The 13,345-nt window shown below is 40.6% G+C and overlaps 2 protein-coding genes across 2 annotated transcripts in view; both read left to right on the forward strand.

Moving 5' to 3' along the window:
• ppm1lb (protein phosphatase, Mg2+/Mn2+ dependent, 1Lb) overlaps positions 1-8,852 on the forward strand; it is a 57,535-nt gene extending 48,683 nt beyond the window's left edge. The window contains exons 3-4 of the mRNA XM_086261751.1: positions 4,458-4,619; positions 6,706-8,852. Of these exons, the coding sequence (XP_086117877.1) occupies positions 4,458-4,619; positions 6,706-7,046 (503 nt within the window). The 3' untranslated portion in view covers positions 7,047-8,852. The remainder of the gene's footprint in view (positions 1-4,457; positions 4,620-6,705) is intronic.
• A 1,043-nt stretch (positions 8,853-9,895) lies between these two features.
• Positions 9,896-12,926, forward strand: LOC147314660 (ADP-ribosylation factor 6-like). The gene is made up of 2 exons (XM_086261752.1): positions 9,896-10,546; positions 11,132-12,926. Exons 1-2 carry the CDS (start codon positions 10,232-10,234, stop codon positions 11,438-11,440), a joined length of 624 nt encoding a protein of 207 aa, XP_086117878.1. The 5' UTR covers positions 9,896-10,231; the 3' UTR covers positions 11,441-12,926.
• The last annotated feature ends 419 nt before the right edge of the window (positions 12,927-13,345 follow it).

Below are 13,345 nucleotides of genomic sequence, written 5' to 3' on the forward strand. Positions count from 1 at the left end.
CCAGGCTTAAATGCAGTAATTTGCTCAAATTTACTCAGTTGATCAAAGTGGAATGGTTTGAAAAGATCATTTGAGCTACGGTGTCATGATCAAAATCTGACCATGAACTCGGTCTGCTACCACCTAATACTACAGCTAGAGTGGTTGTTGAAGTTGTTCGAAAATGTCGGCTCTTATAAATTATTTTTGATCATAATCGGACAAAACTCAGCCTCCTGACTGTGTCTGTGCTGCTACTTAAACAGAAACAGTTACAGCTGACTAAGTATGACTGATGGCTGTTGTTACTTTAAAACGCACTTTAACTAAATGTTTGTTCAAACAAAGTCAGCTTGCAGCAGTTTGTTTCAAACTCTGCAGCCACTTTGTTTATGGGGCAGAAGAAGAAACAGTTTGAATTTTGGTGCCAGTAACTATGAAGGCCAGCAGGGTGTTATGATCCCAACTAATCACTGTGAAGGCGCTTTCGAGCATGTCATCAATGTCATCAATGCCTACCCTGTGACCTGAAACTGATGGATATTTGGTGGCTGCTCATCAGTCTGTAGTGTTTAAAGCATGGAGAACATTATTTCTGGGATTAGGTAAATAAAGTGAGAATAGGACACAGCAAAGATTAAAACCTTTTTCCAGTATAAGGTTTTATAAATGTTCAGGCTAGAGAAAAGTAGTTTACACTGGTTGCTGTGACATCAGCTTTTTTTGGCCAACAATATCTTTTATTGAATAATTGCCCAGTGTGAAGTAGTCAGACTCGAACGCCAAGGAAGGTGGTAGGGAAGTGAGCAATTTATTTACAGTGAATTTAATTTCATGAAGACTGAAAAGAAAAACAAAGTAAGTATGAACAAATGACTTAATCTGTAACATAATAAAATATAAAGAAACGTGACTGAGTATTTGCCTTAATTTGCAGAATGTTTGATTTGCCGGCAACAAAACGCTTACACAACAAACCCGGGAAAAAAATGGAGAGCATTGCAACTGCTACTCCACTTTGTCACAACCAGTCACAGCATTATATATCTGTATAAAGAGGAAAAACAAACAAAAATCCTTATGTGAATGGATTATTTATAGGGTATTAGATATTCAGATGTTACCAACATCGAAGTCAGAACAATTCTCTCTAGATAACTTAAGAGAGGGCCCTAAGGGCTCTGAAAGGCCTGATAAAATTAGTGGCTTTTTTCAACTGGCAGTGTTGAAGCTGAGGTAGAATACCATCCCTTCATTTTAAAAAGTCAACTTTTTGCAAATGAGCCTCAGAGCATGCCATCATATAAGCCCTCTCTTCATGCTTCCAGTCTCTTTACAGCAGATTCAGAGGAATCCTCCAGTAATACGTGATGTAATTTAGGAGCAGACCTCAAGCATTCCTCTTTCTGTTGTGGTCAAAGGGAGGAATAGATTATGACTGATCAGTTTGTAAGTATTTAAAAACAGACTGAATGGTAGGAAAAGCTGTAACATCAGCTTAACACTGAAGAAAGCTAGTATCGAACACGTTTGATGGGCTCCAACGTCAGACATACGTCACAGTTGCACCTCCGTTGTCCTGAACTCACCATGGAGACTTTTTAAAGTAGCTGCTGCCCACTGCAGGACTGTATAACCTTTGGATAGATTGAAAAAAGATTGTAAGCTTGTTGTGCGTGCGTGCGTGCGTGCGTGCGTGTGTGTGTGTTTGTGTGTGTGAGGAATTCGCTCTCACCTTAGAATTCAGGTTTTAAGTCTTTGCAAGATTGATGTTATTTCTAAAAGACTTGTTAAGGTCTGTAAGGCCTCGGGGCATTAAGCTTTTTATTTTTTCTGCACCCTCTTGTTTGTGGGAAGGGAAAAGAAACTGGAAGATTAATTATATTAAAGGTTAACTCTACCAACATTCAGGTCTCGAGGTCTACTACACAAGTTGTATAAAGATCAATTAATGAGTGCAGCATTAGAGAGAAGGCTTTGCTGGCTTCTACTCATTTCTGCTGGACGCGAAACTGAAGTTTGGGCAGATAAATTGCGTGGAGGGTAAGGTGGCCACTGGGTTTTGACCAAGAAAGGAGAGCATTTTCCTCCCCTTACCCTCAACTTCTTCCTGTTGAGAGGGTGTTTTTCCTTCCCACTGTCGCCAAAGTGCTTGCTCGATCATGGGGATTTTCACTGTGTTTTTGCAAGGTTTTTACCTTACAAAATAAAGCGGCTTGAGGCGAATGCTGTTTTGATTTGGAGCTATGTAAATAACATTGAAGTGAATTGAATACCTCTGTTTGTGCTGTTTATATTAAGCATGCATTCCAGCTTTAGGGGAGGAACGTTAAAGCAGATTAAGGTTTGACTTTGACAACCAAACTCCCTGAACTAGACTAACTAGAATAGATATGGTCATAGCCCAGTTAAATCAAATCTTCTGCTACTCTCCTATTTTGCCAAGAACGAGAGAGTGGAGAAATGATAGGTTGGTTCGGCTTTGCACACTAAAGCCAAAGCTAAATCTTACACAGGGCTCCAGAAAGGCTGGGACTGACCCCGAGGAAGCTGCTGTAGTTATTTAGGGGTGAAAAAAAATGAATGGAATGAAAATAAAAACCTGAGACGGTCTGAGAGGCGTGATATGCAAATCCAGAGTGTTGCTCTGACTTTATAAAGCAGGTCGAAATGATCCACATTCTAAAAATAATATACTGCTCTAAATGTTAACAGTTCAAGTCCAAGGAAGTAAGGCAGGATGGCAGCTCTTAAGGGATAAAATTACTGTGGATGTGCTAATGGGCAGGTAGTGTTTTTAGAAAGGCTTTGAAGAAGACCGCGAGGTAGGGCGAGCGCGATGGTGGCAGTCCTGACCCCACATTTTTCACCTAAATGCCAAGCAGGTTGGCTAAGTGCATAAATCCATTCGGGTGCTGTGGATACACTTAGACTGAACTCTCCAGATGTATTTGAGAGCATAAATAGAGCCCGTCAGAGTTTGCTAACTGAAAGAGTGAATTAGTGCAGTGTTGCAAATTGAAGTGAGAGACTAACTGGGGTTAAGATGTTAATGGTATTGGAGTGTTGAAGGTGTGCCTGGCCAAGCTAAGCCCATAATTAGCATGAGCACAGGGTGCATATGGGCCATGGTGCCATTTTAATAGGGAATGCTGAATGTGTGCACTGAGAGGCTGGGCTAATTGGGGAAGGGTGTGCTAGGAAGGCACCTCAGTCCATTATCTCTATCACCATGGGAACTAGATAAGGATAATTAGCTGGACAGCATGGCACAGTGCAGTGACAGCTATAGGCACAAGGAGTAGGGATGCATAACGTGGTGAAACTAATAGAAATAGATTTTTCACAAGGTCTGTGAGATTTACAATTAAGCGGCATCAATTTTCACTTCACTTCACTTCAGACTAGTTACTTTCCGCCTCTAGTTTCACCCCAAATCTTTCCTCAAAGGGGAATAATAAAATCACTGTCCTGCTGAGGAATTGTCTCTGTCCTCCAGCTCTATGCCCATCTCACACTTGTTTTATTTCATCTGCATCATGCACTGCAGCCTTTTCTTTACCGTTTCACTGCTCACCAAGCGACTGCGTCAGGTCTGGGACAGAATAACTGCAAACTGATGGAAGAAGCCTTCATGGAGAAGAGATTTATTCCATTGGGTTCAATGAGAAACAGCTGAAACATACATTTTCAGTCAGCATCGGCACAAATATGTGAAACTTAAAAGAAAAGTTTGAAATGTTAGTAGGTCATCCACATACTTGTAGTGGCATTTAAACCTGCTTAGTTTTTAGCCCTTTTTTGTCTCCTTTGGCATTTTTCTACCCTAAAATCCTGACTGTGACTTGACTCTACCCCCTCTCTCGCTGTCCGGGTGGTCCAGAACTTTCTTTTCCCTCTTTCCTGTGTCCCTCTCTCTCTGTCCACTTTTGTCTTCGCTCGGTGTGAGCAGATGGCCAAACAGGCAGATCTGTTCTTTCTCTACAGGACTTTGGATCTCATACAATAGGCCTCAGATCCTGAGTACATACACTGTTCTGCCTGGCTGGGAAGCTAAACAAAGAGAGGAAGGAGAAAAAGAGTGGAAGAAAGAGAAGTTGCGTCAAAGAGCGTTTGAATTGTTTGCACGTGGCTTCAGGACGGACGTGCGTGTCTTGGAAGAGCGCTGTGTTTTTATACTGTACTGTAAAACATTGTGTGTCTGTCACTGGATCAAGTTTTCAATCACACATACTAAGGTTTAAGAATTGGGGATATAATGAGCTGACATAAATTTATCAGCTGTCACATTGTTTTTAATAAACACTGATTAATAACAGCATGGTATTTTTGAACCACATGAATGCTGTTTTTCCATCACTCTGGTAAAGACAGAAATATCTCAGCAGCTGTTTGATGGACTGCTATGAAATTCATGTCCAGCTACCGTGATTATCATCTCCTTGCTTCTCCTCTACCCTTCCCCTCCTCTGTTTCAGGAACTACATGTCTGGTGGCCCTGCTGTCTGATAAGGAGCTGACAGTGGCTAATGTTGGAGACTCACGCGGAGTTCTTTGCGATAAAGACGGCAATGCCATTCCTCTATCGCACGACCACAAACCTTACCAGCTCAAGGAGCGTAAGAGGATCAAGAAGGCCGGTGAGAAAATGGGCTGCGATCCAGACCCATACGCAGTTCTCATTATATTCAGAGCAACAGAAAAGACTTCAGTTAAAACTTGAGGGAGCATCCAAACTCACATTGTTGCTATGAAAGCATGAAATGAGTCTTCTTATGATCAAAGCTAAAAGCCATTGCACAGTCCTCCCCCCTCATACATCTCAGTCTCAGGCTGACATCGAAACCTACTGACTGATAACACTATCTGCTTCTAAAGCAGCATGTTATCAAAACCAGCCAGACGGTGTTCAGTGTTTAAGGTGTAATCGTAGGCGCAATTCTCCCTCCAACCCAATCTGCATACTCTCTGCGTGAGGAGAGTTTGATGGCAAATTTCCAGATTAGTCAGTGTGATCGGCAGAAGGATAGCCCACTATCGCCATCTAGTGGTCCAATTTGGTACTGAAGATGAAGGATTTTGTTGACTGATAAGAGAAGCATGTTTTCAGTGGAGAAATTTCATACAGTTTTTTAGCAGCCTTTAGTGAGAAGTGCACCCAAAGCTTCAATCATAAACTGTGATGTGCAGAATGACTGTTGTACTGATCTCTTCTGAAGAGCCTTTACTCCAACACCAGCCTTAAAACGCCAGCACTCTCCTGAGGAGAGCTGATGATCTCTTTGCATTATGGAGCATCTGGCTGAGTAAATTTATGGTCTGATAATAGAAAAGTAAATTTATGTGAATGCTGTAAACCTTGCCTGTGCATTGTCGATGTAAAAGCCCAACAAGGGACAAGGGCAGGAAATTAGCAACAATTATAAACTGTAAACTGTTTAATGCTCTGCACTGGAACTACGTCAAACTGCACTGTCACTTTTAAATAAAAACATAGAAATAAAAATATTTTTAACTCCTCAATAATAAATCAAGTACCGAACAGCAAATTCACATTTAAGATTTAAGACTAATTTATTTAAAAAAATACAAAACACAGTAAATCAGAGGCCTTTTCCCCTAAAATTTGCACACTAATAATAAAATATGTTTACATTTATATTAAAGCTTTATAATAATATTAATTAGGTATATTCTTAACAGTCTGTGCTGTTCTGTGGAAAAGTCTTGAACTTGTCCTCATTCCTTTATATTGTGCTGGGAAATGATAACCAATTTGTATTTAATCATAAACTTAAACCTTGCTGGGATTTTTACATTTTTATTAACAAAAAAAGGACGGAGACTGCACCAAGAGACAAAAAAGATAAAAGACTGAGACTAGAGAAGAAAAAAACGGGCGAATTTTTTCTATTATAACATCAACAACAAAAAGAAAAGATGTAATAAAGCTTCATGAGCCAAACAAGCTCATTTAGCGGCTGAATTATCCATAAATGGTCCACAGTGAGTTTGGTGCCTCCTGAGGGTTAGTGTAACATGCTGTCAGCAGCAATGATGCTAAAATACTGAAATTAATGGGGAAAAAACACAATTCATGGGCTATTTGAATACAAATATAACGACAAATGCCTGAAGATGCATTTACAAGCTTAACTTTTAATACCTCACAGAAGCTGAAGAATCAGTGGCTGCTAAAGCGAGGACAGAGAGACCAAGTCCTCTGCTTTTTCTGGGAATTTTTGCGGGAATTTTGGACCTTTTTTATTAGTCAGAGTTACACATAATTAGATTTTTTTATAGCCATGGCCTGAACTTTTAACCTCAGTACTTTTTAACATCCTGCATATGGCCTTGCTCACTGCAAATTCGGAAGTCTTCATGGCCTAGTATCCAGTAATTTCCAGTATAATTCCCTGTCTGCATATCTGTGGAAGCCATAGTGGACTCACAGCTGTACATGCAGGATGTGAAATGAATTTAAATGTTTCTAACAAAAACAGTGCTGCACTGGGTCAGTGGCAAAGAGCCATGTTTGCGTTTTGATGTCATTTCTTAGTTGATGAAACATCCTGTCATTTAATCTGTCAGAATATTTTACATTTTAATGGTTAAGTAGCTATACAGCTATACACGTGTGTCTCCTCCCACCTTTGTTTTTGTAATTTCTGTCTTATTATCCTGGTTTCTTACATTTTTTCTAATATCCTACCCACGCATCCTCAGGCGGTTTCATCAGTTTCAATGGCTCGTGGCGCGTCCAGGGCATCCTGGCCATGTCCCGCTCTCTGGGCGATTACCCTCTGAAAAACCTCAACGTGGTCATTCCCGATCCCGACGTCATGTCCTTTGACCTGAACAAGCTGCAGCCCGAGTTCATGATCCTGGCGTCGGACGGCCTGTGGGACACCTTCAGCAACGAGGAGGCGGTTCGCTTCATCAGGGAACGACTGGACGAGCCGCACTTTGGCGCCAAGAGCATCGTCCTTCAGTCCTTCTACCGCGGTTGCCCTGACAACATCACCGTCATGGTGGTCAAGTTCAAAGGCAAGGCCAGCGAAAAGTAGACCGCACGTCTTCTGCGCACAGTATCTATTTTGTGTCTGAATATAAATAAGAATATACTTAAGATGAAATAAGCGCTTTTTGAGCGAGAACTATTTCTATCACACATATTTACAGCAGTTTGTCCCTCAGTGCATCCGACCCCCACCCCGTCATGCCCCCCTCGCCTGCTTTACTTTGCGATAAAAGTGACCCAATAAAAATGTCCTTCATTTAGTCTTAGCCATATCTCTGAGGCACCGTAAAGCGAGCTGGATCACTGTTATGCAAATAATCTGATTAAGCTTTGTGCAGCTGTGGGTGCGGCTATGATCCTGCGTGTGTGTGTGTGTGTGTGTGTGTGTGTGTGTGTGTGTGTGTGTGTGTGTGTGTGTGTGTGTGTGTGTGTGTGTGTGTGTGAGAGAGGTGACAGTCATTGATGTCTCTTTGTGATGAACTTGCACACATGTCTGACACTAACATCTGATTCGTTGCCCCATTGTAATGTCCCTTTTAAATGACAGCATGATGTTTCCAGTAATTTCCAAACTATGTCTTTCCCTCACTGTCTGTGACCTCCAAATTCTTTCTTCCACCTTGTCTGTGTTTATCGATTAAGAAATCTGTTGTTCAGCACGGTGGCGGGTTTTCTACACGACCAACACAAATGAAAACACGTTACTGCTCATACTGTACAGCAATAGCACTTACCACTTTGTTACATCACACTTGCTGGATGTGGGGAAACCTTCATGTTTTGGCTTGAGTTGCCCCGTTTTCTAATGTGTCTTTAATTAAAACGATCGCTAAGAGTTTCTGTTCCACCGATGCGTTTCACCCTCACGTTTGACCTCTCCTGCTTTTTTCTGGCCCAACTCATCAGGATGTGTAACTACTAATAATGTAATAACTGTTGGATAATATTGTAGCTTGTAAAAGTGTAATTAAATGTTTGGAGTAACAACAAAGTAACATCTCATTATGACTAACTGCTAAGTTTTAATTCAAAAAGGTTAATGTGTTATCTCATATAATAGCTGACCGCTAACCTGGAGAGGTATGAAGAAGGTAAACGGTTCTATCATAATAATAAATGGCAGTTTTAAGCATTATGTTATGTAGGATTTTATATTACACCCTTTAAAAGACTTATTTCACAGATATTGACATCCCCTTCCTTTATGTGACTTTTGTTACATCATCATTTATTACAATCTACCTGATGAACTTAAACCGACAGCATACAGTTATGTTTTCATCTTTTCACAGCGTCTCATCTCACTAAGGCAAAAGTCGTGGATCTGAATCGCATCGCTTTTGATTTACTCTGAACTTAATCTTAACGAGCCTTTGAATGAGATCAGTTATCGTTGCCTTATTTTCTAGCTGTTCATATCCTGTTATCGAGTCCGCTGCCAACACGACTTCTCGGTTTTTTGATGTAATGCAGTCGACCACACGGCGCACAGTGCACGACCTCAGCGTCATCCCTCCTTAAATCAAATGTGGAAAAGCAATGATGAAAACATGTCTCCGAGAGACAAATTGTAAGATGAATGTACATACTGTCCTCGTGTATCACTCCTCCAATGTTTAACGCAGCGGGGCGCCTGTTACCTGAGCTGTTTCACTTCAGAGATATATACCCAATGAAACTGTCTGTGCTTTTTTCAGTTCACATTTTTCCTCTAACGTATGTTACGGGATGTTTGTGTGGCATTTGTACTTGTTTTTGTTGGATTTCATAAACTGTAAAAAAGAGAAAATTCAGAAATTTTAAGATGTAAATCACAAAGGTAAGATTAAAACGATAAAAGATCGCATCATTATTGTGTGTGGAGTTTTTTATTTTAATGTATTCTGTACAGATGTAGGTTACAGTACTGTGCAAAAGTCTTGAACCACCTCTTATTTCTTTGTAAAAATAAATGAGAAACAGCAGCACCGGGTTAAATGCAGACCATATCTGGTGAGGCTTCAGTGAAGCGTAGCTGGATCGACTTACAGATCAGATGATTCTCTCAGTTCCTGTTTCAGGTCTTTGCTTATTTTTTTTCTGTTTCTTAAGGACAGATACTGTTCATCTGCTACAGTTTTTATTAGACCTGCCACTTCTTTTGCCCTCCGCTTGTCCTGTTTCCTCAGATTTTTTTTTTTTTTTTTTTTAAGATCTCTTTGGAAGATCTTCAGAAAACCTGGAGAACTGTTGCTGAAGGCCACTTTAAAAAATGACAAGAAAGTCTGGGTCCCTGGATGAATTTCAAATAAATGAGGTGTACTATCAACACTCATCATACTAAAATGTGATCAAATTCTATTTTGTGCCTTATTTTCATTATTTAAAAAGAAGCTGTGGCAAAATCAACTGATGATCTCTGACTTTTCAAAGTTTTAGATTTGAGTCTGTTTATTCCACCTGCTGGAGGATATCTGAAGATGTTAATTAACATAAGTTGCCATTTGTGGTTTTGTTAGCGCGGGTCAGTTCATTCTGCTGCTGACGTTATAAACAAGTCCACAGTTGATTACACCAATTAAACCTGACAGCCAGATAAAAGGTCTGTAAAGAGCTGCAACAAACAGTGACATGAAACCTAAAATGCAGTCAGGAGATCCAATAATAAGTATCCAGAATCACTGGTAATTAAATATGACAAGTAAATTGTGTAGTTAATCCTTTTTGTATTCACTAATAAAAACAGGACTCTGTTTAATTAGATGCAAATGTATTTGAGATTAATGTTACATTTTGAGATTGGCTCAGAGGCTTCTGGAAGCTGCACTTTGACCAAACACGTTAGACAGAATTTGCCCATCTGCTACGGCTATCAAACTTTAGCTGTGATGTCACTGGTATGAGGCCAGCAGTGACCAGCCAGCCAGGAGGTAACACAATCTTCCCCGTTGTGCCAAACATGGACTTCCTTGCTGCTGGTGTGTATGATGATCCGGGGCAGGTGTGATGTGACTCCACTGACTGTGCTTTGGTAACCAGAGAACTGCATGCTGCCCCACTCAGCTGCACCGTCAGTTCACATATAAATAGCTTTACTGAAAGCTACGCAAGGCCAGAAGGAATCTGGACACAACAGAGGGGAGGGATTACTCGTTCTTCATAAGACAGCAGACACACTAAGTGCACTCAGCGTAGTTTACACAGTTGCACAAAGAGAGAAAGCTCCACAGACACGGACTGCATTCTTAGGACATGGGTATTCACGGATCCAAGTATCAGAAACAAGCACAAGTCCTGATGCTGGGCCTGGATGGATCAGGAAAGACCACGCTGCTTTACAAGCTGAAGTACAACGAGAGTGTGGTGACAGTGCCCACTGTGGGTTTCAATGTGGAGACACTGGAGACGGACAGGAGCAGCCCGGCACTGATTGTGTGGGACGTCGGGGGCCAGAAAAAGATGAGGCCCCACTGGAGGCATCACTATACCGACACAGCTGGAGTGGTGTTTGTGGTGGATAGCAGGGACCTGAAACGGTTGGACGAGGCCCGCAAGGAACTCCATCGGGTAAATAAACCAACGAATATTTTATTGTTGAGCATGTACCTTCACTGTGCAGGCTTTGATGCTACAAATCTGTTTCCAAAACTGCCTTCGAAAGGGGAAATGTTGAAAGCATGTAGGGTATTTATGAGCAGGGATTTGTGGCACTGCAACTAGTTTCGAATCTAGCAACTCAAGAAACTTCAAGGCACTGTATTTAAACTTCTGATGAGGTCATTTGAAGGCATTGTTTTTGTGGACAAAACAATAAAACATGCAAATTAATCTTACAGGTGCTTTATTTTGTGTTCCTGTTTATATCTTTAATAAATTATCTATCACGCATTATAATGTAGTTGTAGGAGGGTGGTTTTTAATGTGTTCATATGTTAAAGGTATTAAGAGGTCATTAGGATTATCAGTTTAAAGTCTTCACAAAAAACCTTCTAATTGTTGATAAATGCATAATAAATGCCAAGATATTCTTCTATTTTTAATTTTAATGTGTTGTAAACCATATAGTTATAGTAAACCTGGAAGCAAGCACAAAACTCAGGCTTTTCTAAAAAGTTTGCAGTGCCGGCCCTCACTGTGTTCTCTGCTTACCAGATTCTGAGGTACGAGAGTCTCAGGGAGGTTCCTCTCTTGGTCCTCGCCAACAAACAGGACCTACCCGGAGCTCTGAGCCCAGAGGAGCTTTGCCTGAAACTTCATTTGAGAAAAGTGTGCGAAGGCAGGGCCTGGTACATCCAGCCGTGCTCGGCCACAACTGGGATGGGACTCGAGGAAGGTTTCAGGAGGATAGTGTATCTCATGAAGACCCCACTGAAACGGACTCAAGAGGACATTAAGGTGAAGATGAGGTCTAAAGGCTTCAGTGTCACGGCTATGAAACAATCCTTGCTCTGCGGCAGCTGATGGATGAAGACTTTCTTTAGTTTTATTCATGCGCCGTGCAGGATTTCCCCCTGCCTGCCTCTGCAACACATCACTGAACGGCCTGAGTCACAGACAGAGTGCAATAGTCAGAGATAAGAATGTGTATCACACTGAGGGCAGAGTGTCCTCAGACTGTGACTGCAGACCACTAGTATTCTGTGAAAAATCTTGGATTAGCAGATTATGGGAAAACAGTCTCAAGCTGTCATAGGCAAATATTTAGCCTGATAATACGTAAAAAAGCTGATAGCGGTTGGTGGTTGTGCAAGTTTTCTCGCCTCAGCTGTGCACTTAACTTGTTTATCTTTTAATCTGTTATTTGTGTTATTGTTATTGTCACAATATTACAATATTCAGAGTTAGTGGTAGATTATCTTCAGGGACACAAATGTGAATACAAATCATATCTACTGTATATCTAAGGTTTGAATTGTGTATTTTCATTTGTCCTGTATTTTTTTCTAATTAAATAAAAGTATTTGAATCAGGCAGGTTTGTGGAAAAGTGGTACTGCAGTACTGCAAAATGAGCATGTTAGGGTAGCCAATGACAGCAGGAATAGCCTCCTTGGTTTTGCCTTTCAGGATGTGTTCACAACAAGTTTTTTTGTTAATTGTAATTTGTTCAAACTTGTTGCATTCAGGGAATGTAAAAATAATTGAAATGATTGAAATGAAATCCTCCAAAGCTTCCTCCTCCTAGTTTACACGTCAAAGGCAAACAGATGCTCCGTGTTACCTCATGGACTAATCCTCGCCCTCCCTCTCTCGGTTGCTCATAGAGCCTCAGGGTGCTGGACTTTGGGTGGAGATCTCTGTGAGTTTTTATGTCTTGACATCAGTGACATCTCTGTCCTGGGTCAGAGCTGGGTGTTGAAGGACTGATAGCTTGGATCTTATTCCTACCGTTGAGCTGGCTTTTCAGTGCTTGTCTTAACTTCTGGAGTTATTCCTGATCTTTATCATGGCTCCAGTCGGCCTGTGGGCCTGATTTGACCACACTTATCCAGACCAAGTGACAGTATTTAACCCTCTAAAGCCTCTTCTATAATATTTGATTCATGTTTTTTGGGAGTTTTTGAGGATTCTTCAACATCAGTATGGCATTTCCCCCCTGAAAAGGTCAAATAAATTGCACAACACATTTTTAAGCAAGAAAACAAACAAACAAACAAACAAAATAAACAAAAAACAACATTTAAAAAATTACAAATTAAAAGACATTTATACAAATTAATATTAAAATTTAGACTTTTTTTAGTTGTCAGAAGTTTCAATAAACGTTTCATTTTCAAAAACAATCTCAATTTTCTGGCAATTATTTTGTGGTTTGGGCTTTGAATGATAAAGTCCAGACTTTATTCAGTTTGAGGTGCTTGTGCGTGACCCTAAACACGCCATTTATAGTCAAAGTGGTCAAATGTGGTTGAATTAAAACAATTCTGCAAAGAAGTGGGGGCCAAAATTCCTCCACACTCACTGCCAGTTATCACAAACACTTGAGTGCAGTTCTTGGTGCCAAAGGTGGCATTCCTCAATAAAATAAATCATCATTTTAAAACTGCATTTTGTATTTACTCAGGTTATGTTTAACTAATATTAAAATTGTTTGATGATCTGAAACATGGGTATTACTTTACAGCAAGAAGGTCGTGGGTTTGAATCCTGCCTGTGGCTTCCACCCACAGTCCAAAGCCATGCATGTAGGGTTGGTGATTTTAAACTGACTGTAGGTGTTAATGTGAGTGTTTCTCTGTCCAGTGTGTACCCTGCCTCTCATAACCCTGAATTCATGACCCTATACCAGTTAAGCAGAAGAAAATGGACGATCTGAAACATGTAAGTGTGCCAAATACTTTTTCACAGTACAGACAGGAGAAACTCC

This window comes from Aulonocara sp. 'chitande type north' Nkhata Bay, linkage group LG14 (genome assembly GCF_057382095.1).
Source record: "Aulonocara sp. 'chitande type north' Nkhata Bay isolate Kocher_YH1m ecotype deep benthic linkage group LG14, A_spYH_male_GT1.1, whole genome shotgun sequence".
Taxonomy (NCBI): domain Eukaryota; kingdom Metazoa; phylum Chordata; class Actinopteri; order Cichliformes; family Cichlidae; genus Aulonocara; species Aulonocara sp. 'chitande type north' Nkhata Bay.

What these genes read in the sequence shown, in the direction of transcription:
- LOC147314660 (XM_086261752.1), top strand. Translation starts at nt 10,232, where the DNA reads ATGGGTATTCACGGATCCAAGTATCAGAAACAAGCACAAGTCCTGATG. An exon ending in CCCGCAAGGAACTCCATCGG is followed by an intron (nt 10,547 to 11,131) that starts GTAAATAAACCA and finishes TCTGCTTACCAG; the next exon opens with ATTCTGAGGTACGAGAGTCT.